The sequence below is a fragment of the Eleutherodactylus coqui genome, chromosome 1 (assembly GCF_035609145.1).
Source record: "Eleutherodactylus coqui strain aEleCoq1 chromosome 1, aEleCoq1.hap1, whole genome shotgun sequence".
Taxonomy (NCBI): domain Eukaryota; kingdom Metazoa; phylum Chordata; class Amphibia; order Anura; family Eleutherodactylidae; genus Eleutherodactylus; species Eleutherodactylus coqui.
Window position 1 is genome coordinate 125,551,971 of NC_089837.1, and position 25,361 is coordinate 125,577,331.

At 46.4% G+C, this 25,361-nt stretch overlaps 1 protein-coding gene across 1 annotated transcript in view; it reads right to left on the reverse strand.

Moving 5' to 3' along the window:
• Nucleotides 1-25,361, reverse strand: part of DHX36 (DEAH-box helicase 36) — a 40,818-nt gene that overhangs the window by 4,465 nt on the left and 10,992 nt on the right. The window contains exons 11-23 of the mRNA XM_066600122.1: nt 23,980-24,082; nt 22,485-22,572; nt 22,350-22,405; nt 18,067-18,131; nt 16,615-16,758; nt 11,525-11,642; nt 11,349-11,447; nt 10,297-10,470; nt 8,199-8,285; nt 6,167-6,250; nt 5,966-6,065; nt 5,631-5,721; nt 4,781-4,901 (exon numbers count right to left, since the gene is read on the reverse strand). Coding sequence (XP_066456219.1) covers nt 4,781-4,901; nt 5,631-5,721; nt 5,966-6,065; nt 6,167-6,250; nt 8,199-8,285; nt 10,297-10,470; nt 11,349-11,447; nt 11,525-11,642; nt 16,615-16,758; nt 18,067-18,131; nt 22,350-22,405; nt 22,485-22,572; nt 23,980-24,082 — 1,330 coding nt within the window. The remainder of the gene's footprint in view (nt 1-4,780; nt 4,902-5,630; nt 5,722-5,965; nt 6,066-6,166; nt 6,251-8,198; nt 8,286-10,296; nt 10,471-11,348; nt 11,448-11,524; nt 11,643-16,614; nt 16,759-18,066; nt 18,132-22,349; nt 22,406-22,484; nt 22,573-23,979; nt 24,083-25,361) is intronic.

Genomic DNA, 25,361 nt, shown 5'->3' on the forward strand with positions numbered 1-25,361 from the left:
GGAAAGGCTCATAGGAGTCAAAATGATAGATACCCCCACAAATGATCCCATTGTAAAAACTACACCCCTTAACGTTTTCACTGAGGGGTGTCATTAGTGTTTTAACCCCACCGTTTTTTTTAGGAGTCAATGCAATTTAGAAGAGAAAAACTAAAATTTCATATTTTTGCAAATATGTCATTTTAAAGACAGGACTTTTTTCTATAGTACACATGAAAATTAGGATTTGCACCCCAGAATGGATACCCCTGTTTGTCCCGTGCTCAGAAACATAGCCATTGTGGCCCTAGTATTACGTCTGTATGCACAATGGGGCCCAAAATGAAAGGAGCAACCGGTGGCTTTTGGAACAGAAATTTTGCTTGAAGGAGATTTAGGCCCTTTTGCACACTTGTAGAGCCATTGTGTGACCAAAACGATGGAGAACCCCCACAAGTGACCCCATTTTGAAAAGTAGACCCCATAACGAATTTATCTAGGGGTACGATGACTTTTTTGACTTCACAGTTTTTGAATGAATCTAAGCCAAGCAAGCAGAAGGAAAAAATTATGATTTTCATTTTTTTGGCAATTGTGTCAATTTAAAAACAGGTTTTTTTTGTACAGTGTACATAGGAATGAAGACGTTCACCCCAAAATGGATACCCCAGTTTGTCCTGTGTTCAGAAGCATACCCATTGTGGCCTTAATCTACTTAAAGGAAACATAGCTAGGCCTATAATGGAAGGAGCACCCATTGGATTTCAGGGTACAACGGAATAAATTCCAGTCCCCATTGCCCACTTGTAGAGCCATTGAGCGGCCAAAACGATAGAGAACCCCCACAAATGACCCCATTTTGAAAACTAGACCCCTTAACAAATTCATCTAGGGGTGTACTGTGTATTTTGACCCCACAGTATTTGAATGAATCTAAGCAAAGCAAAAGGAAAAAATTACGATTTTCATTTTTTTGGCAATTTTGTCAATTTAAAAACTGTTTTTTTTGTACAGCACACATAGGAATGAAGACGTTCACCCCAAAATAGATCCCCCCGTTTGTCCCGAGTTCAGAAACATACCCCTTGTGGCCCTAATCTACTTACAGGACACATGGCTAGGCCCATAATGGAGGGAATGCCCGCTGGATTTCAGGGCACAACTGAATAATTTCAAGGCCCCATTGCCCACTTATACGGAAAAAAATTTGACTTCCTAAAAATAATCCCTGCCCCCCCACCTCCTTCCCTGCCATCCCCATTTTTTGGCATTCCCTAATTATTAGATAAAGGTAATAATATAAACTGCGTTTTATGTCCGAAGACAGGGGTAATTACGGAGGCTGGTTGGGTTGGGCACATGGAGCAAGAAAACCGGGTATCCCCCCTCCTCTCATGTATTTTGGTGGGTATTTCGTGACCTCAGCGGCGGGGATGGGGTGTAAAAAGTGGCGCTGTGAGGCTTTGTAATCTTGCTGCGGTGCAGCGGTCTCACAGAGAAGGCGCTCAACAAGCTGCTCCTGGAACTGCAGGAAGGCGAGCGTTCCCGGGGCTTCTTGTAAATTACGGATTACAGATAGCGGTCTGAATAATGCCGGGCTCACACGGCCGTAGGTGGAATCTGCTTGCGGAGGCGCGCAGCGGATCTCATCTGTGACCCTGCGTACGGCCGCGTAAAGTACTGCGCATAACTGCCTACTCACACAGGCGGTCATGCGCAGTTCTTTTTTTTTTGTTTGCATTTCCCACACCGTAGCTTAGCGATGACCCGGGTACCCGCAGCTCATACACAATGTGTTTGCACATGGGCTGCGAGTATATCCGCCGTCATAGAGCACAATGGGCTCTAGGTCGCGGATATCCGCGGTAAAATATAGCATGCTGTGTTCTGTTTCTGCGAGTGGATTGCATAATTCCGACCCGCTAATTGGGGGGAATTGTGTAATCCAATGCATGTGATTGATCCGTGGATTACCGCTGATCAAGCGCATGCAGAACCCGTAATTCCTCTCCGGTCATGTGTGACCGGCCTAATGTTAGATCGCTACTTTATCACGTGACCGAGGACCGCTCAGCGAGGCCTCCGGTCACTGCTCCAAGCACTCAGCGACCGTTGGTCGCTGGGAGCAAGGAGATTTAAAATTTCCTGGGCTCCCCGGCTCCTGCGAATGTGTCCGGCATTTTGCCGGCGGGCGCATGCGCAGCAGCCGGAAGGGTCCATGGAGGATAATCGCATCTGGATTCAAATGCGGAAGCCTCCGAGAAGATGGTTCATCTCCCTCCACCGATCGCATCGGTGAGGGGAGATCAAACTGACACTTTTTAAAAGAACTTTTACGTGATCACCATTATCCATTGGATAACGGCGATCACGTGACCAGTAACCGCATACCGCGGCTCCCCGTGACATCTCCAGGCTCTTGGCTACCTTTGGTAGCCAGCAGCAGGGAGATTTTACATTTCTTGGGCAATCTTTCACTTTTGCGCATGTGTCCGCCATCATGCTAACGGGCGCATGCGCAGAAGCTGGGGTAAGGGCCGCGGATGAACATCCAACCAGGGAACAAATCCGGGACCTTGGGTACGTAATTTCATCCCCCCTTACGGATACGATCTGTATGGGGAGATGAAACTTTAACTTTTTTAACTTTTAACTTTTTTTTTTTTGACTTTTTAACTTTATATGATTACGGGTATCCGATGGATAACGGTGATCATATGACTGGAAACCGCATACAGCGGTCCCCAGTCATATCTCCCTGCACTCGGCTAACTGTGACAGCCGGGTGCAGGGAGATTTTGAATTTGCCGGGCTCGCCGGCCTTCTGCGCATGTGCGCCACATCGGCACATCGCAGAAGCCAGCAGGGGGTCCCGACACCAGCCGGAGGACATCGGCGGACCTGAGGTGAGTATTTTCACTTTCCCTCATGGATCCGATCCATGAGGGGGAGGTGAAACTTTTCTTTTTTTACACTTTTTTTCAGTTTTCCGCGATCGTCGTTATCCATTGGATAACGATGATCGCGGTACCGGGAACCGCTCACCGGGGTCCCCGCTGACATCACCTGCCTCCTGTAGGTAGCCGGGAGCCAGGAGATTTTAAGTCTCCCACGCCGCCAGGCCTTCTGCGCATGCGGCTGACGTAATGCCGCCTGGCGCGCATGCGCAGGAGGACGGCTAAGGCGCCCGGAGCATCGGGACAGCGGGGAGTCGTGCCGCGGACCTCGGTGAGTAATTTCAGCTGCTCCGATGGATCCGATCCATCAGAGCAGCTGAATCTTTAACTTTTATTGCAGTTTTATTTACTTTTTTGCGATCGGCGCTATCGATTGGATAGCGCCGATCGCAATGCCGGGGAAGGGGTCCGAACAGCCCGGGATGACAGCTCCATGCTGTCGGCTACCTGCGGACACCGACAGCATGGAGCTGTCACGTCCACAGCCCGAGGGGCTTTATTCTCTGCAGGACACATGTTTTTACGTCCTCAGAGAATAAAGCCCACTTCGGGAGGACGTAAAAACACTATGGGCTGGTCGTTAAGGGGTTAAACTCTGCCTGTGGCAGGACTTAAAGGGGTTGTCCCGCGATAGCAAGTGGGGTTAAGCACTTCTGTATGGCCATATTAATGCACTTTGTAATATACATCGTGCATTAAATATTGGCCATACAGAAGTTATACACTTACCCCCTCCGGTGTTGGCATCCCCGTCTCCATGGCGCCGACCAAAGCTGCCTTCTGCCTGTATTAGACAACCCCTTTAATAGACTATTGTTAAAAATACAATTTACTGCAATATGAAGTATTGCAATATAGTGTGGAAGTAATCAAACAAAGCTCAAGTTCCCTATGTGGGCTTAAAAGGAAAAAAAAAAGTTCAGCGTGAGTGTTGATTGTGTCTTGCAGGTGGGTGTCAGCTGTCAGAAACAACCAGCACCTGCCATGCATGTGATGGCATCTGCCCCCAATCCTGTACCATATAATTCCTGACGCTGGAGGGCATACATTAACGCCCGAAAGCATTAAGGGTTTAAACATGCCAGCTCCAGCGCCTGCGCTACGGCATCCTAAACTCCCATCCAGGTATACTAAATAAATGAATGCCACTTCTTCATTGGTGAATAAAGTCCAAAGGGTGCTGTAGAGCGTGTGAAGAAGCGGCAATTGATACGTTTTACTTTCTAGACATATGCGCTAATAAGATTAGTGGCTCTCTGTGAGCTAGTATCTACAATCTCCAAAATTAAGGTAACATTACTCTTACAAGCCTCTAACCTTACCCTAAGGCCAGCTTCACATGGGGCAAGAAAGCAATGCAAGATTTGTGCGTTGCGAGATGCATGAATATGGACACCATTCTTTGGAACAATTCGCGGCACATCCTATCTTTGGCCGTTCTCTCGCATCGCATCTCCTATTGCTTTCAATGCGGCTTGCGGCAGATTCACACCACGTACTAGGTGAACGTGGTGCGATGAAAGGTTTCCCCATTGAAAACAATGGGAGTAACTCTATGAGCCTCCACCACGGCTGGCAGCGCCTCGCTACTTCCCACGAGTGCGATATCAGGCTGTGAATCACTGCCCAATATTGCACCCGCCTGTGTGAAGTTAGCCTTAGGATAAAAGAAAATTGAGCCTGTAGCAAAGCCATTTGTGCCAAATAACATTTTTCCAAAACACACATAAGTAAAGCAACAACATAAAATGAACAGGTAAATGACGACCTTCAGCTCTGCTACAACATTACACAGTGCACTTCAGTGTGCCGAAAGAGGCTAGATCGTGGAGAAATGAGCTTACACTGCTAGTCTTCATTTTTAGGTGGTAGACCAGCCAGTGGTGGTGAAATTCGGTCTCTTCTACGTTGACAGATTTGGGGTGAATGGAGACCTTGCCATCCGCTTTTGTATAGACCTTCACCCTATGGGAGACACATTACATTATGAAAAGGGACATTTTAGGATGGAAATAAAAAGCCACTTAAAAAAAAACTCTGCTAATAACATTCACACTTCTAAAGCAAATCCTTTATAAGTTAGTAGTTATAAAGTAGTGCTCAAGATTAAACGGGTTTGCCTAATTAGAACAAAAAATAAAGTACCCAACTAAATCCCCTCTTTATCCGTATTTGTACAGTGCTTTGGTGTCGATTCGGAGTTTAATATCCATATCTGTTGATATAAGTCTCCATTTAAGGGACATCACCTTAGAATTCTCTTATGGATAATGGACTTGTATTGTAATTGCGATAACCGTAAATGTATCATCAATGACACATATGAATGTCCGACATGGGTCCGGAACGCTATGTTTTCTCCTAGAAGGTGAGTGAGTGAGGAGACCTATAAGGCCATTCGTGCTCCTCCTCTGAGATGGTGCTGCAGAGGTATTCTTCCATCTCCCTTTTTGCAATGTCTGACATGTGACACATAAGCCATCATTTGTAAGGCCAGCTATATTTTCCCGCTGATGATCTCTGAGGGTTTTGGAAGTTGGACCAGCCGGCTTGAACTGTAAGGAATTGTCTTCATGAGACAACTTTACAAAAAGGGACCTTCCAAGTAGTACAAATCCAAACAAGGGAGGGGATATTCTCGCTATTTCTATTAAACGGCTGACGTTTATACACTGTTTGATAATATTTACTCACGATGTTTTATTTTTCTTGTGGTTCATACGAATCTTGGCCACTTTTGGATACAATCCAGCACATAACACAGCCTTAATGAGTTTCTCATTACCTAGAGGTAGAATAGCAGAACAGTTGAGTAACAAAATGCCAGAAGAGTGGCAGACCCTATTGCAGTCCATGGGTTTTGTCGGGCCCAGTCTGCATTAGAGAAGTGCCATGCCCGGCGCTTCCATTAATTTTCCCCTTGGAGTCCTATGACTGAGTTGAACAACGGAAAAGACGGGCACATGTGTGAACCGAGCATGCAAGAAGAACACCCCCAAAGGCTAGGCCACCTGATATTCATGTTCTACCTGAATTGATGTTGGATTTAGGATCTTTCGGGCTGCTGCTGCTCACAAAGCCGGCTCCTAGCAGATGCTCAGCAAACTGTCCTTTCATGTCTCCCAACATCTGAGGAACAAAGGGATCTTTAAAGCAATGCACCAAAAATGCAAGGCATACAAAGAATGTGTATGGAATCTCCACTGCCCGGAGCCTGCACATGAGATTACCTTGAGGGTATTACTGGACAAGAAGTGATCCCAGCAGTACTCCCTTTCCGCTCTTGGACCCCACTTTTTTGCACTTTCCCAGCCCTAAAAAAAAAAATACAGGCACACAGTTAAAAGTCTATAAATTATAAAAATAAATTCCATAATCAGAAAGGAAACCAAGGAAGACAATCCATTCCCTTCTAATCCTTAAAGGGAGCCTGTCAGCTGAAGCATGCTCTCTAAACTGCAGGCTTGATGTTATAGAGCAGGAGGAGCTGAGCAGATAGATATATAGTTTATGGGAAAAGATTCAGTGTAACTTGTGTTTTATTCATTTGAGCCTCTGCACATTCTGAGTTTAGAGGTCCTGTGGGCGGAGCTATTAGTAACAGACAACAATCCGTCTGACTATACTTATGTGACAGCTGTCAATCAATGATAGCTCCGCCCATTGGACGGTTCAGCTCTGAATGTGCAGATGCTTACATGAATAAAATACAAGTTCTACTGAATCTTTCCCCATAAGCTGTATAGCAATCTGCTCAACTCCTCCTGCTCTATAACATCATGCCTGCAGTGTGGAGAGCGTGCTGAAGCTGAACGATGCCCATTGTGACAACTTGTGCTTATGTGATAGCGATAACTAGCAACAGAGGACAACACTTTTCTATCTGGATTTATAGATTTACAAGAAAAGAAACCATGTGAAATGGAGATCAAAGAAGTCTGCATCTCTCATATTAAACTCTACAGATCTGTCCAGGTTTCTGTCCCGATTCAGTTTTCGGCATAGTACATGTAACCCTACTAACCCAGCAATGGTGCAGAAGATGAAATGTGAAACAGAGAACACAGGAAATGAAAAGGAGATCGGGTGGAGCGTCAAATAATACAGACCGTAAAGAAAACGATTGTACCGTGTAACATTCAGAAAAGACTGAATGGGATGTTCTAAAGCAGTTCCCATGGGGTGGGTAAAAGAGAAGGTGAGTACGGTCAGTATGTTGGCACCTGCCCACTCACGTTACCAGGAAGAAATTCATTAAGTAGAACTTATAAAAAATGTGCCCCCTTGGAAGTGTCCTTAGCGCCAGGATGGCCGAAGCCCTTGTCGACTAACAAAGAAACACTCTAGTGGAATGGCATCTACCAGAGGGGGTGACACCATTGGCCTTCAGCAAGTTTGCCCTGCTGAAAACCAGATGAAGGCAGACAGGAGAATAGTGCATCAGTACATGGAAGAAAATGGAACAACTTTAAAGTAGGAGAGGAGGCCATGTGGATTATGTGTGCAAGCAGCTTCCTGAAAAACATCACTGCTCAGATTAAGGTCTCAAGAAAAGCTGCAGACTAGAAGGTATGAGCCATGCCTTGCAGAGGATACCCGATATCTGAGAAGAAAGAGATGGTAGAGTAGTCAACCTTCAAGCAGGCTGAAGAACAGGCAGGAAAAAGGAAAGCAGCAAAAATACAGGTTCATCTTCCCTTTGCTAGTGGCCTACGCAAGCCAAGATTATGGTAGAATCAAATGTTAAAAAGGACTTCCTACTTCTCAAGTGGAGAGGAGCTCGCTCTCTGAGCTGGTCCGATCTCAAATGCAGATCTTGACCATCTAGTTGTCCACTCCTGAAATATAGCAAGCCAAGAGAGCTGCCACGTGGGACTCAATCCTCTGCTGGATGCTGGCTAACTCTGGCATGACCCTGGTGTTACAGGTTCTTTTCGGATTGACTAGGTAGACCATTACTGCAGTGTTCTTCAAATGACCCAAGCAAGGAAAGGGGCAATGGAAAGACGTAGTGAACGAATGGAAGAGGTAAGACTTAAAGTTGTAGGATGATGAGCGTGAGGGGGATTCAGGAGGGACCTGTACCCAAGCGTTAGAAAGGAAGGACCAGACTTTGTATAATGCAATACCGTAGTCTTTCATTATACTGTATATGCGATCAAATGATTGCAAATTAAAGTCCCCTATGGGGACTAACAAAATGGCGTTGTACCTATAGCTGCATTATGGTATCACAGCCAGAGGCTCTCTAACCACCCTCACCTGGAATGCATTTAGGGCAGTCAGATGGTCACTTTTAGTATTTTGTGACAACTCCTTTCTTTTCATATCTGCCAATTTCTCCTTTCCCTTAAAGAAAAAGATAAAATACATGTAAGCATACATTGCAGTCAAAATCAAACATTAAAGGATTATTTCTTATCGCAGCCAACTAAAACGGAGATGGGAATAAGGTTGATTAAGGAAACAGCTGAGTTGGCTGTGCTATGCCAGTTCTGTAACTTCCATTTACTCCTGGCCGCCATTACCCCAGCCATAATTTTCTGAGGTGGGAATAACCCATTTAAGACCTATTTCAAGATACAAGATAAATAGACACTAGTCAGCACACATGTAGCCAACATGCTGCAGATTTTATTACAGATCTGCAGCAGATTGTACCCTTTCAATTGAAAGGGGTGAAATGTGCTGCAGATCTGCATCAAAATCCGCAGCACATCAGCTACATGTGAATGAACCCTACAGATGAAACAATTAGCATTGTCTCCTGCAATGGCACCTGGAAGGGTACCGTCTTGCATGCTGCTGAAATCTCACCCACCAGCGGCAGCCAATGGCCAAAGGTTTTGCAAAATATAATGCCACCTTATTAGCAACATTTTCCAGTCATTGCCCATAGCGGATGGGCAGAGTTTTAGCCATCTGCAGGAATGGCATCGTCAGACTGGACTCTGAAGGATTGGGATATATTAGACCTTAAAGGGGTTGTCCCGCGGCAGCAAGTGGGGGTATACACTTCTGTATGGCCATAATAATGCACTTTGTAATGTACATTGTGCATTGTGCATTAAATATGAGCCATACAGAAGTTATAAAAAGTTTTTCACTTACCTGCTCCGTTGCTAGCGTCCTCGTTTCCATGGAGCCGTCTAATTTTCGCCGTCTAATGGCCAAATTAGACGCGCTTGCGCAGTCTGGGTCTTCTTCTCTTCTCAATGGGGCTCCGTGTAGCTCCGCCCCGTCACGTGCCGATTCCAGCCAATCAGGAGGCTGGAATCGGCAATGGACCGCACAGAAGAGCTGCGGTCCACGGAGGAAGAAGATCCCGGCGGCCATCTTCAACCGGTAAGTATAGAAGTCACCGGAGCGCGGGGATTCAGGTAAGCGCTGTGCTGTTTTTTTTTTAAGTCCCTGCATCGGGGTTGTCTCGTGCCGAACGGGGGGATGGGGGGGGGTTGAAAAAAAAAAAAACCTGTTTCGGCGCGGGACAACCCCTTTAAATGAACAGACAGTTCTTGAAGTTCATGTGTTGAAGTTCATTAAGATGAGCAAGTGTAAGGCTGGGTTCACACGGGGCGGATTTGCTGCGGAAATTCCGTGTGGAATTTCGCCGCGGCAAATCCGCATGTGGTCGCTAATCCTGGGATTAACTAGCCATGTGACGGCAAATCTGCTGCGCCTAAGCCGGCAGAAGCCGCCGCTGCGGTGCGGATTTGCCGACCGCAGCATGTTCATATTTTTTTTCCACTGCGGCCGCACTCTCCTCTATGGGATTGCCGTCCGCAGTGGAAGAGCGAGCGGCCTGGCCGCTTCAAAACCGCCGCGGGTTTTGAAGCAGCGGTTCTCCCGGCGAAAATCACGTGGTCTTTCGCTGCGGCCAAACCGCGGGATTTCCGTCGGGAATCCGCCCCATGTGAACCCAGCCTAAGGATCTGAGCTACCATGACAAGTTCTGCTCATTAGTCGTGGCTCATATTAAACAGTCTGGTAAAATAATGATTAGAACTTACCAAAGGAATAACAAAATTATTCTTTAAAGCTGAGACTTGCGGTAATACCTATGTGAGGGCTGAAATGTGTTGCACAGTATCATTTACCCTGACTGTTCAATAAATTGGGTTAGACATAATCAGATGATGTCAGGAGCTTCCAATATTGGTTCCTCATATAGCAGCGCCATTGGTGGGGGTCTACTTTCATCTTCAAATCTGTCTGGGATGATCTACTAAATCCTGCACTGAGCAGGGTGTTGGACCCGATGAAGGTCCCTTCGAACTCTACCAGTCTAGGATTCTACAAGCTCTGCTTATCGGTTGGGGCTCATATTAAAGAGTCTGATAAAATAATGCTAAGAACTTACCAAAGGAATGACAAATGGGTCTTTAAAGCTGAGACTTGCTGCAACTGTTAAGACTGGATCCAAACAGCAGAAGAGAGCACCAAAGAGGATCATCTTGCCAATATGTGGCTCCACAGGCAAGCGTGCCAAGTGGAAGCCAAGTGGTGTCAATTCCTCATGTCTATCAAGTGCATTCTGTCAGGGAACATAATGCAGAATTTATTGACCAGACGGCTTTGAAATAAAAAGTCCAGGAAAGGAAGCAAAAGTTAACCTATTCATCATATAACAAGGCAAGTGGGGGGGGGAGTGATGAAGGACCTCAATGTTGCTAATTGTTTCTGATTAAGGAAATTGGGGAGGGTACAAGCCTGCAGGAACATAAGGATGGTGAAATCCAATATGCAAGCCACATCGTTTACTCTCCTAAAGACATGTCATTTGAGGGGCCGTTCTACACAACAGGGTGTCGGCCTAACCCTCTGAAATCATCAAGCTCACCAATACAAAGTATCTGCATCCTTTTTCAGAATGTCTAAGGCCTAATGTCTATGTGCGGATTTGATTTATTAAATCCGTGCGGGAGATCCGCAGCTCTAGCCGCCCATAGTAAACAATGGGGCGTCTGCAACTGAAATTAACCCTGTGGATTTGATTTTTAGGTGCTTTGCCGATGCCCTATGTAGGTCTAAAATCGCAACATGCTCCATTTTATCACGCATGTGGCTCCATTCATCTCTATGGGAGATGAAAACACACAATCCACAATGACCTGCAAGCCATTAAAAGAATTCATTTTTAAGATGATTCGCAGTGCATCTGTTGGGGATATCTGAATTGAAAATCTGCGCGCCGTGGATCACACCTACGCTAAGGTTTCTGTGGTGCATCAATGACGTTGCAGATGGCACAGCACACTGCGCTATTTCATCCGATATTTCATGCTGGATCTGCAACTAGAGGCTCTGAGCGGAGCCTCCAGCACAGATGTGAATGGGGCTTACACGTGTCCCAGCACATTCCTGCAGTATGTATATAAAATAATTTGTGACCGACTCAACCTCAGTACTTACCATTTCCATAAGATGAGTTATTGCCAGGATTATCGCTGCCCTTAAGGGTGGGTCCATTACTTTGCTAAGGAAAGTGGCGATACCTCCTAGATTTAGAATCTAAGCAAATAGAAGTCATTACATGATGCTGAATGCCAAAAACATAAACCAATACAACAAGTCATAATCAGACATACCTTGATATGAAGGCAGAGTTCTTCCAGCGGGGTCCTTACAATTTCTGGCAGCTGGTAGTCATCCAGCAGACTTTCCCTCAGTTTGTTGTATAGATGATAGCAGTATCCAGGTTTTACTCTGCAAGAAAAGGAACATAAAATCTGCTAAAAACATACAAAAAAACAAAAACAAAAAACCACGAGGACATTATACCACTGGGAAGCATCTGATAGACCTGTACAATTCTATTGGCAACCACTTTTTGTTCCCCATCTTCTATTCGAGGGACAAATTAGGTCAAGCGTATATAATTGTGTAAATTGTGTTAGTTCTAACATCTTTCTAAGCAAACGATCAAACAAAATGGGGGATTCACTTTATACTAGTGGAGGATAATACCGTCGACTTTGCAATCTTAACAGCAGATTGGGTGATATGAGCCATTTATGCGATTAGCATTTAATAGAACATGATTTGTGCAAATTCTCTGACCAGAATGGAGAACGTCACTTGATGAAGCCGCAGAAACACTTGTTTGGCCGATATGCCTGTTCCAGAAGCTGCATGGCATCCGGCGCATCAGTTTTGATGTTGGATATCTCCCAAAGCTGGACAGAAAACTGTTGCATGCAGCATTCTTCAGTGCAGCAACGGATGCTGGACGTGTGAAAAAAGTGCACAACTGTGTCTGTCCGCGAAATGAAAGCTTAACATAACTGCTAAATGGAAACCCAGCTTAAGTGGTTTCCCAAAGTGGTCCTGTACTGCACAATAGTTTCCCATAACTGCCCCATCCCCTCTATGACTATGCCCTGTATTAACTATGTACTGATCAGTGTCAAGCGACGATAATATAACATCTTCTATAGACCCAACTCACTACAAAATGTGTACATAAGCCATCGAGGGGGTACAGGATTTTTTCTGACTCGTCGATTAAAACGTTTTATCTTAGAAATGAATGCAATGACTACCAAATGACATCCTTGACTATGAATGTATATATGAGTGTATCCTCCTGTTTTCCGGGAGCAGGGTCACCTGCTACAGGTTATATCACTAGAGTACCAGAGATGGGGCCTGGAGTGTAATAATATTACAGCTTATATCACTGGATTACCGAAGAACAGGCGAGAAAAGCCAAAATAGAAAAATACTGCACATTCACTAGTTTGATACTGACAAAAAAGGTAAACCGGTTATGGTTGAATGAATGCTGAAAAAAAAATGTCAGTTTGATCCTCTCCAGAATAGCAGGTCCCTTGCTCTGGACTCAAGAGTTGATCCAGATCCTCCGTCTGCCTGCTCCTGATTGGCGCTGGTCAAAAAAGCTCTTTCTCGTCTGTATCATTGGGGGACATAGCAAAGACCTTGGGTATAGCTTCAACCACTAGGAGGTGACACTAAGCATAAAAAGTGTTAACTCCTCCAACTAGCTATACCTCTCCTGCAGGCATGAGCTAGCTCAGTTTTTTGCTTAGTGTGTGAAGGAGGCAGACCTTCCTGTTCTGCAGGTCTACTGTTTTTTAAAATTTTCTTTTCTCCCTTCTAGCTGGGCATCGGGGATGAGCTAACATCCCGAATCGTCCCCAAGTGGGGAGGGGGTGAACAGTGCTGCACCAGACAGCACTGTTACCCGCTCCTCCAAGAAGACAAACAGCACCGGCGGTTCCCGACTACTCCCCCCCACTTCCAGCGACCTCTCAGATCCAAGGAGGTACCTGAAGCCGTGACCCTGCTGGTGCCCAGGGAAGCCAAAGCAGAGAGGGGCGAAGATAGGTGAGTAAACAGGATTAGGTGAGTATTACCATAGTCCCTCCCCACCTTGCTGCCATCAGCGCAGCGCAGGGAGAAGTGGAATATCCCCTCTGCCCTTAGGCTATGTTCTGCACTGCAGTGTTTTTTGACTGATTGTTTTTGCCTCGCTGCGGCATGTGTTACCGCCACACGGCGTGGGGACTGTCCTTCCAGCGCCATGTGTCTGCCCAGGCTGACTGTCATGCGGCGTACCAAGTTACCTCCGCGTGGTCCATGCCGGAAAGCACGAAAACTCGATGCTGGCGCTCGCGCTGTTCCTCCTCTCAGCGAGAGTTCAGCCTGGGATGCCGGCGCAGAGGTGCCTTTTGTGTGGCCATAACTTGCTGGTGAGATGCATCTTCCTTTTGCCAGTGCGAGCAGCCAGTCTGTGATGCCGGCGCACACTTTCTCCGTCGCTGTGACGTCGGAGCACGCCCAGACCCTGGTGCCACTGAGTGGCAGGTTTGCCACAAGGCAGGGATGTGTAGTGGCAACGGGGGCCTGCTGTGTCCGGAGGGACAGTCGCGGTGCAGCCTTATTGTTTAGCCGCTGTGCAGCTTTATTGGTTAGCCGTTGTGTGGCGCTATTGGTTAGCCATTGCGTGGCGTGCTGTCCAGCCACGTTATTATGGTCAGCCACTGGGCGGCGTTCTTATGGTCAGCCGCTGGGCGTCGTTATGATTTTCAGCCGTTGGGCGGCATTATGATGGTCAGCCACGGTGCGATCTTGGTCTGTGAAGCCCTCGAGCGGGCATTTTCTATAGCCATTTCTCTACAATGTGGTCGCACAGCTTGGTATGTGTTGTCAGGCGACATATGGCTATGCCGCCGGGCATTTTTTTCTTTGTATGCTTGTCACCATGCAGCTAAATAGCCACGGACAGGACCGCTTGACTAACACGGTCTCATCACCAGCACGGCAAGTTTTTCTGCACACGAAGGGCCCTGTGGGACAGGGGCTGGGTCTGAAGGATGCGAGGCCTGCTGGCCTCTCCATGTGCAGCTCACGCTCCCCACTGCCCTAATGGCAATGTGCCCTATTCCTATGTGCCATAGTCTTGCCTATTTCCCTGCCCAATCAACCTCAGCGGAATTCCAGCCTTGGGTTGAGCTAGCCCCCCTACTACTATCTCTACGGCCATCCTTTGCGCAGTGTCCGAGTACAGGATGGCGGCTGGGCCGGCCCCAGCCACAAATGAAGTGTGCTCTCGTCTTATGGACGACAGGTTTGGACTAATTGTCAGCATTCTCCGGGCTTGCTGAGACCTGTGGTACCTTCCATAGAGAAAGAGTACTGTGCACAGGCATTCTGCAGTAACATCGCCCCTCATGTCTGCTCCGGGCCGGGTTGAGCCTCATCTGTTGGTAGCTCCCGTTGCCCCTCCTGCAGTTCCCTGCAGCCAGCTGTACCGCAGTGTCAGAGTCCAGGATGACACGCAGTCAGGGGCGGCCAGAGACACATTCTATGTGCGCTCTCGCTACGATATGAGATTACTTCCAGCAGAGAAAATCTCGTCTTACTGACAAAAGTGTTCAAACTGGTTGCCAGCAGACCTTTAGTACCTTCCATAGGGAAAGAGTACTTGCACAGGGAGTCTCTGGACTCATCGTCCCTCATGTCTGCTCTGGGCCGGGTTAGCCTTGTCTGTCTGTAGCTCCCCTGTTGCCCCTCCTGCAGTTCACTGCAGCCAGCTATACCGCAGTGTCCGAGTCCAGGACAACACGGACAGGGGCCGGCCAGAGCTATGCTCTCGCTACAGTACGAGATTACATCCAGCAGGGTATATCTCCTCTTACTACAAACCCTTCTTCAGTGGGGCTGTCATTAACAACAGCCTACCTAGCGGAGGGTTAACAGTCTGGATCTCAAGGGACCCCGCCGTTCAACAGCTAGAAGGCCCCAGCTCTTTGTAGTTTCAGCTCCATTGCCAATGCTACTGACTGCGCGTGCAGATCGCTTTGGCTACTCGTCTGCTGTCCATGCAGGGGACGCTAGCGGGGGGAATCTCTGTCATTGAAAGAAGCGGTTATCGACCAGTTGCAGGTTAGCCTCTCTACCCGTGGTATCGTGACCACGCGTTAATGGAGACTTCTGTCTCCGATCTCTGCCGGTACTCCTGACAACACAAGTTCCGTTTGTGGTTTTCCAAGTGGTCTCCTCGCACTCGCGCTGCTTCACAGCCGTACAGGATGTTTGTGCCAGGGACACAATACCTTCAGGCTGTGTTACGGCACATATTACCTGGACAGGTAGCTCCTCGTCGGGAATTTTCTCCCGGTGGGCAGATGGGACCGTTACGCAGACCCTTTCATGTTCCGTTATGGTTGAGGAGCTGATTACGCGGCTTTACATCTGTGGCTTATTATCTTCTCACACTCTCTTGGGTGCTGCTCTAGAACGTCCCAAGGTCTTTGCTGTGTCCCCCAATGATATAGACGAGAAAACAAGATTTTGGTATAACTTACCGTAAAATCTCTTTCTCGCCTTGTTCACTGGGGGACACAGCACCCACCCAGTCTGGTATTACGACTGTAACATGTACTCTTTGTTGGAGTGTTATCTGTGCGGTTGCACATGGGTTAGAATAAGTTACGGTTCTTATGTATTGTGATTTATTAACTAATGTCGTATCCTACTGGCTGCTCCTACTGCTTGCATACAAACTGAGCTAGCTTATGCCTGCAGGAGGGGTATAGCTAGTGGGAGGAGTTAACACTTTTTGCTTAGTGTCGCCTCTTAGTGGCAGAAGGTAAACCCACGGTCTTTGCTGTGTCCACTAATGAACAAAAAGAGAAAGAGATTTTACGGTAAGTTATACCAAATTCTTGCTTTCTCCCAGGCTGTCTGCTATTGGATGAAGAAAGCCTGGCTAGTAGAACGTGTTACTTAAATCGCTTAGCATGCTTGATGCCGCTGATAAAGAAACCACATGGCTTTGTCTGTATCGTTTTTTTGTGAGTGCATCTCTGGTTACTAGGTAGGCCAATGCTGCTGGTTGCTTCGAGTGGCTTAGAGGAGAGAATGAACTAAGTCCAGTAATTGAAGGACAGAAGGGTACAGAAAGAAACCTAGATGACGATCCCAGTGGAACAAACCTCAAGATATTATGCAGAGCCTACTTCCAACACCAGGAAGAAGGGGACGTAGTGCATTGACACAAATCCCACTGTGGACCTTGGAAGTCCCATGAATTAAGAGCAATTTTACTACAATGGCTGAAGTACCATCAGCACATTAGGAAATGAAGGATGTGATGGCCTCTGAGTCACTTTGGGCATAAACAGCAGAAAAAGGTGCTGCACGAAACCCTTACCTGCCAGCACGTCCTTTTCTCTGCTTGGCATTGGCATGGCTGACCCATTCTGCTGTCATGGTTCGGATATTATTTTGTGTGTCGTAGTTTGTTTCCTTTAATTTGCCTCCATCTATGACATGTACCACGTCATCTATGGTAATACTGAAAGACACAGGAACATAACATTATCACATAGTCAAAAATCAGTCTATAGAAAGACAGTTATTTTCTGATTGGTTACATGTCTGCCCCTATTGTGCCCCGTCCTCCTCCTGCATAGGCACACAGAGAGACTAAGATGATCCCTCCTCTTCCCCACAGCTTAAACTGCACATTACACATAAGGAAAATTTCACCTGAAAAGTTTGATGTCAACCTCTTCTATCAATCAGGTTTACAAACTTCAGAAAGAGTTAAGCTTGTAGTTTGGACACACTTTTCTGGTTTACTTCACAATTTACTTTATCATTTATATCCCTGATCTGCCAAGTTGCTGTTGATGGTTGGATTGTATATAGGATTGATGACCTAAAATTATGGCCAATCCTAATTCTATCTTTGTGGGAATCCACAACGTAATCTATACAATGCAAATATGCTTTTTGTCCCTGGAATCCTCAAGTGGAAAACCATAGCAGTGAACCTTCCACTTCTTGTCATGGATTCCATGCCAAATACGCTTTAGGAAATCCGCATGAGATTTTTCCATTGAAAAGGCCTAAATCCACGATAGAAATGTGCAGCTCAGCTGTGGATTTCTGCCTTGGATTGTGCAGTGAAATCTGCGCTGAAACATCTGAAGCAGATTTCGCCATCTGAACATACCCTGAAAGTCCGTGCTACAGTTTCCTTGCCCTTCCTGCCTAGTGTTGACCATTTCACTCTAGAAGGGTGTGAAGTCTACAGCCCGCAAAAGTTTCATTCTTCGCTACACCAGTGCAAACAGAGGCGTCAGTGGGTGGGCGTCAAAGGCAGTACATGTAAGGAGCACTATAAGGCCAAGAAGTCCTTCAGCCAAGTGCCTGGAAATGGTTCAGACAGACACAGGGGCTTGTAACAAGGGCTCAACCTGTCTCTAGATAGCGGACAATGAAACAGTTGGAGCTGCTCTGCTTCTTGTATGATCAGAAGATCCTTCCTACTGGTGGTCTGTTGAGGGTGTCCTGAGCCTGGTCACCTTGTGTGCATAGCCTCACACATTCGCTGGTCCCAAAACCTCCTAACAGTCTGGTCAGAACGGCCCAGGTAATGGCAATTTGTCGATCCATGCATATCTGCCTGAGCTGTATCTGCATGCCAGGTTTTGCAGCAAAATGACAACTCCTTCTAGAGTATATATTACACATACATAATTACACACACACACTTGGTCTGTAAAGTTGCATAACAAAGTACCACAAAACTATGATGGAATGTGAGAAATACCAACATGTATTGCACTGTAAATCTTATTTTCATACTGCCGCTTACCTTGTCTCTGCTATGTTGGTTGCTATTACAATTTTTCGGACTCCAGGAGGGGGAGTCTTGAAAACCTGGTAAAAATATTCTTTAGTTGTGCCTTCTTCATAACATAATACATTGTTAGGCTGCATTCACACGAACGTATATCGGCTCGGTTTTCACGCCGAGCCGATATACGTCATCCTCATCTGCGGGGGGGGGGGGGGGGGGAGTATGGAAGAGCCAGGAGCAGGAACTGAGCTCCCGCCCCCTCTCTGCCTCCTCTCCGCCCCTCTGCACTATTTGCAATGGGGAGATGCGGGACGGGGGTGGGGCTAATTCGGGGAACTTAGCCCCACCCCTGTCCCGCCTCCTTTTATTGCAAATAGTGCAGAGGGGCGGGGAGAGAGGGTGGAGAGGAAGCAGAGAGGGGGCGGGAGCTCATCTCCTGCTCCTGGCTCTTCCATCCTCCGCCCCCTGCAGATGAGGCGACGTATATCAGCTCGGCGTGAAAACCGAGCCGATATACGTTCGTGTGAATCCATCCTTATCAACACAAACTCAGTGCATGCTGGTTATTAAGTTCACTGTATAACAGCATGAAGTAAGGCTCCCCTAGGGATGACTGCAAGTAGCCTACATTGGGTACATATGTTAGGGTACGTTCACATGTTGCGGATTTTTGGTGCAGATTCCTGACAGTTTTTACTGCAGAATATGCACACCAATTCTGCTACATGTGAACGTACTCTTATATTGCATTTTACATCTATGTCTATGCAGGAGATTTGGACCTCTAAATCAAAAAAACAAAGACCCGATTACTTAAAAAAAAATTAAAAATCAGCAAAGTCATTTGGATGTAACAATAAACAAGGCGAAGCAATTACAATCTAACATCATTAAAATTGGACTGCGAACCAAAGCAAGCGCTGGTAGGACTGGCAAACCGGGATGTGGAGATAGGCATCTTTAATGTCCATCGATCATAGACACAGGTCCATAGAAGGTAACACTGCCTGGATGGATACCATCCGAATGTGACTTACTTCAATATAGCGGTTAAGGAGCTTCAGATCCAGGATAAGGTGAATTGATCAGTCCTTTTTGGCGACCACAAACAGGTGGCAGTAAAATCCGGTAAAACGGTAATGAAAAGGAACAGATGATGACGCCTTGGATCGAGCAAGTCTTAAATGGTTAGAAAGGTACTGGGAGAGTATAGTTATACTGCGGGATGAAGCAAAAAAGCACTCTGGGGAACAGAATGAAAATCTGTTTCATATCCCAAATAGAAGTTCTCACATACCCATGAGTCTTGGATGTGTGGCAACCCACATCATCCCTGAATAGCAGGTGACGTCCTGCGGATAACCGCAGGTGGGGGTCACCCTTCATGCAAAGGAGGGTTTGGTCGCTTGACGAAGAGCATGGTTTGAAGGATTGGTATATTTGAGATCCTGAGGGGATTGGCATGATTCTGAAGGCTGTTGAAGGCCTGCTAAGAAGAAGGCAGGCCTTTTCTTCTTAGCAGTGTACTGACTATTGGACCTGTATTGCAGGAGACCTTTTTCCACCTGTCACCTCAGAAATTATTTTGTCTAGGCAGTTGCCAAAGAGTTGAGTTCCTGTAAAGGAAAGTCCTATAAGAGACTTTTTGGAAGTTAGGTCTGCAGACCAACTCTTTAGCCACAAAGTGAAGTGGATTTCCATGGCAAACACGGAGAAAGGAGTTAGTAGCCTGGCGGCATCTAGGGAAGCCTTGCAGAGAAATCTGCTTGCCTATGAGAACTGAAGAGCTAGTTCAGCCAATTCCTCCTATGGGGCACCAGAGAAGACTTCTCGGCACAGTTATTTTGCAAATTCAAATGCGTTTCCACTGACCCATAATGAGGCAAAGAGCGAACAAAGGACTGACCCGGTCGTCTCAAAAATCGACTTGCCAAAAGACTCCAGCCATCTATTATGCTGGTCCTTGAAGGATGATGCATCTGCCAGAGGGCAGGGTAGTGTGTTTGGAGAGGCGAGACACTGGAGCAACCACCTATTGTGAAGAGGCCCACTTTGTAATTGATTCCTCAGGGAACGAATACATAATGTCCAAACGCTCAGGCTTGAGAAACGTTTATCTGGTTTTGATCATTTTTTAGTCACAACCTCCTCAAATTCCACGTGAAAAGGAATATTTTATACAAACGTCTAGGATAAGAAGGAGCCTGCGGTGGTAGAGAAATCGTGGTCTTGCACATGGAGCATCTCTGTAACTGCCTCTATGAGAGTGTCTACCATAGTGGGGACTTTGGAAGTCTGTTCCTCCTCTAAGGGAGAGTCAGAAACTAGTATTTTGCCCTCGGGAAAAGAAATGTCCCTAGAGGAGAGTGAGTGGGATGCTGCGAGTGAAGGCGAGGCAGAGGAAGGAGCTGACTGCATATGACCAACTGACCTTGAGGACCGTTGGCGTTTGAAGATCCTGCCACTCGTGTGTTCTGGTAGAAACGATTCATCAGCATCAGATCCTCCAGTTGGGTTCTGGCTGGATATCCTGCTCAGTATCTCTACAATTGATCTGGAAGCTTTTGTGAGGTCCACAACCGCCACAAAGAGCTCGCGCATTCAGTTTCAGGGTCCTGTAGGGGCACGTCGATGAATGACCTTGGGACTGGTTCATTGTCTGGTCTGGAAGGCAGGCTGTTCATGCAGAAGGGCTCCTGTTGCCATGATGAAAATTTGGTGCAACAGCGGGAGAATGCAAAGTATGGCTGTGCTCTGATGACTGGGTGTCTCCCTTCCCCCTCCTAGAATCAGACATTGTTGCTGTATGTGCAGGAGAAAGTTTGCCTACATGCAACGTGTGTACAATGTAAAGGCTGAGAGCTAGTGTTGCAAGGAGATGCCTAGGGCAGGTCCTATCTGGGTCCAGGAAGTCCTCCCAACCTGTGGAACAGAGGAGCAACAGAAAATGACACCTAGGATGAGAGGCGCAGGAAACTGGAGAGGGATCAATCACTAGTAGCGCTAATCCCACTCCTGAATGCGTGTTACGACAAATCGGAGGAAGGCAGAATTCAAATGCCTATCAATGGCGACTGCATTCGCACGCAAATGCAAAGGGAACGACTCTTCCTTGTAACTAAACAAGGACAGCAGGCAGAGGAGGCACCGAAAGTGTCAAAGCAAATCGATTGAGCATGCAGCCAAAGGATCCCTACATGGTCAGGTCAGAAGGAAAGGCAACCGAAAAAAAAAACTGGCAAGCTAGAAGCAGAGACGATCAAAGTGGCTTGGAAGTCAATAAGACACTGCGTTGTTGTGGTGACCAGAAGCAATCTGAGCAATCATGGGGCCTGCAAGCCATCCAGTCGCATGGAGGAAGAGCCTAGGAGTAGGGATAGGAAGGGACAGGAATATGGGGGCCCCATACTTACCATTCCTGGAGAGGAAGGACCACATGCTGTGGAATCAACTCCAGCCTGATCCTCAGCTGCATCTCGCCTCCCTATGCTGGGGGAGGGGAATCCAGAGGATCTTCGCTGGCGGGTCACAGAAGCATTAGTGCTTTGCTGTGCCACATTGCCTTTGGGAGGTAGGGAAGCAGCAGGAAAGTTTGTAACTACCCTCAAGTCTCACCTCAGTAGGGTAGTAGGGGGATTCTGTCACCTTGTGTAACCAAAAACATAACTCACAGAAAAGGGAGCCAAAAAGTCTAAGGAACCCCAAGATCTTGAAGAAGACCTGCAGTAGGAAGGTCTGCCTCCTATGGACACAAAGCTAAAACTGCTACAGGAAGGGAATAGCTGGTAAGAGGAGTCAACTCTTCCTTAGCTTGGTCACTCCTCGTGGCAGGAGCTATACCCAAGGTCTCTGTTGTGTCCCCCAATGATACAGCCATGAAAGTAGACGAATGGGAAATTTTCTAACAAGTTAAAGGGGTTTCCCGAGATGACAGAAAATTGCCCGAAGGGTGGTGAGGATAAAATAAGACCCAGTAATCACCAGTTAAATCAACTGCGGCTCCAATGCTGCTGTTCGTATGCTCTCCCATTAGTTTGTTTACTTGGCAACAGCAGTGATGTGCCTATATAGCCAAGTGATAGTCAATCAATAGCCTCAGTAGTCTCTTGCCATGGTCAGCAATCGTCTGCAGCCAAGTAAACAAATTACAGGAGGGGGATACAATATGCAAATGAGTCTTGTTATTCCACTTGGTACAATTTTTTTTAACGGCAGAAATCCCCTTTGTATCTAAGTAACTGAAACAATATTCAAGTTTGCAGGAAGCCATTTGATAAGCTCTCGGGTCCATGACCTACCTGCGTTTGATTTACAGTTGGCATCAATGAATGTAAAGGGATGATAATAAACCGGTCTGTAAGAAATTATTCAGAATATTATACAGAATCTTTGACACGTTTCTCTTACTTCATATATACCAAAAGTACACTTACCAGACTTAAACATGACTTGTGCCATCAGTAAGTCATTTAGTGTGCTAATGGTATCCCACCCTGGAAGGAAAACTAAGATTGCACCATCCTGGAACACCAAAATAAAATTACAATATGCAAATTAAAAATCTTGTAACATTATAAAGAAAACAATAGTCCAACAGTTTTGCAACAGTCCATGAATAGAGAGAAATTAATGACAAATTGAAAAATATAGTGGAAGGGATTGGAGTTGGTCAAAATATTTCCCTGCAATCAGTAAGCTATTGCATTATATTCCCTTTTTGAAGATGAAGGACATGTGATGACGTCACTGTCATGTGATCAGGGGTGGAGCTCAGAGCCCATGTAACTGATCCCATGGCGATGACATCATCACATGTAACTCATACAGTCACTTGGTCACTCATCACTCACAGACAGGTGGTTGTTAGTATTTTGATTGGTCAAAACATTTCCATGCGAATAGTAAGCTATTGCATTCTATATGCCCAAAATCCCTCATTTAGTGCACAAGGATGAAGGACCTGTGATGACATCACAGTCATGTGTTTAGGGGTGGAGCTCAGATCCCCCTGGTGACTGATCACATGACCGTGACATCACATATAACTCCCACAGTCACTCATCACTCACAGACAGGTGGTCATTAGTATTTTGAAAAGTTCCAACCGCTGCAGGTAGTGAAGAGAGGGAGAGAGCACAATAACACAGCGGGTCTGGTGCTAGTCCTCAACTCCCCTCCAAAACAAGGGAGATAGGAAATTTAACAAAAACTGAAAGAAATTTTCCTCCTAGACACTAAACTAAAACTGGTTAGATTGGTGTTCGCAGGAGGGGTACAGCTGGTAGAAGGAGCTAACACTCTTTTTGGACAGTGTCCGCCTCCTAGTGGCAGCAGTTATACCCAAGGTCATTCTTGTATTCCCCAATGATATAGACGAGCTAAACACAACACCCTAAACATTGACCATGTTTCAGCGTTATTTAACAAACTGGGTGGCATGGCAATGCGCAGCTAAAATCACTTCTCTGGCCCTTCAATCTCTGGATCGTTGGGGCTTCCACAGGTTGATATCCTGGAAATCTGCCATCACTTTATGAGATCAAGATTACCACTTTAATGAGATATCCAAGCATAATCTAAAACATGGATTTGGTTCACTGTAGCGCTACCCCCTCCACCCAAAGTATAATTCCTATCTGCCCTATTCCCCCCATTGTATATATTACGTAAAACACAAGATTGGGATGGCAGTAGCTGCACTACCTGCAGCACAACACTGTTTTTGACTTTTGGTAAAAGGTCTACCATGTATATTCTAGATCCGGCAATGATATAAAACCGTATGATGTGTTTTGAGCCGGATTGAACAGTGTCTAGTGGTGTCTAGTGCTCCGTGTACTATAAAGATATATCAAGAAACAATGTACGACCTGTATAGATGAAATACAGAAAACAATGGGAACATTCAGTTTAAGTGCCCCGACTCACCTCTCTCTTCAAAACAATATGCCGGATGAGCTCCACAATCAGTTCAAGGTTAACCTTTTCATCATCCGTATATTCTACGGCACGTACTGTACTTTCGGAATATCTACAGGAAATTGGGAAATGTCAACTGCGATTCATTTTATGTTCATTTGGTTGAAAAGGGACATTTAATCCTAAAAAACACACAAACATTCTAACTTTACGGCCGGCTGCACACGGCCGTGACGGGCTCCACCGCGGAATATTCCGCAGCGAAGCCCGTCATGGCGCCCCCAAGAGACCCCATACTTACCAGCGGATCCAGCGTCCTGGGTCCCGCATGACGCTTCGGCGTGACGCGCCGCAGCGTCATGTGACATGCCGGCCACGTCACAAGACACGCCCACAGCGTCATATGACGCGGCGGTAGGCGGAGAGGCGATTTCACACTATCTTCCGCTGTGCTACAGGGGAAGATAGCGTGAACTGACGGCTTCCATTGACTGCAATGGAAGCCGGCCACGCATACACCCGCGGCAAATAGAGCATGCTGCGGGTGAGGACGGGAGATTTCACGGGGTGGAATTCCGCACTGTGAGCATTGAGCTATTAGGTTTAATAGAACCTAATAGCTGCGGGCAACGCGGCGGATTTTCGCCGCATATTACGCGGCGGAAATCCGTCCGTGGGAAGGAGGCCTAATACAGAGCTTATTTTCACACAACAGACATTTCATGCGGATTCAGACACCGATTTCTGCAACAAAATCAGCATCCTATCGATAGCAATGGGAATGCAAGCCGTAGTTCATACAGTGCGAATCTTTCAATATGTTGCAAAAAACTGACTTGTCACTTATTGATATGACAATTCCACACACTTTTCACATTTGCAACTACAAGTAAGGATTCATTATAGTTTTTGCTCAAAAAGAATACACACAGATGCCTGGTAACCGTGTAAACCCCAGCCTTGAGGAAAGAACAGGTCTGTCCCCAAAACGCGTAGGTGTTTTTGGGTATCATCAGCCGCTCGGGTGACGTCACCAGTCAGCCACGTAGGGCGGTAGTCTGGGGACACTACCAGCTCCGGCTCCCTTGGCCCCAATGCAGCTCTAATCTCCGGCTAAGTAACAGCAAGAGAATACAACTGACAACTTTCACAAGTGTATCCAGCGCACGCCATCAGCAGGCCTATTCCTGACAGTTGGAGCAATGTATCATGTGAATGCTGGCATTTTTAATATAGAGTTACTACAAATAATCTTCCCAATATGAAACACTCACAAATCACGTTTAGTGACACTCGGATAATAAATTTGATATAAACGAAAATACAAAAACTCAAAATTTTCATTCAGCAAAACCATCTAACAGTAAGACAGTCCTTGTTAACCAATAAGA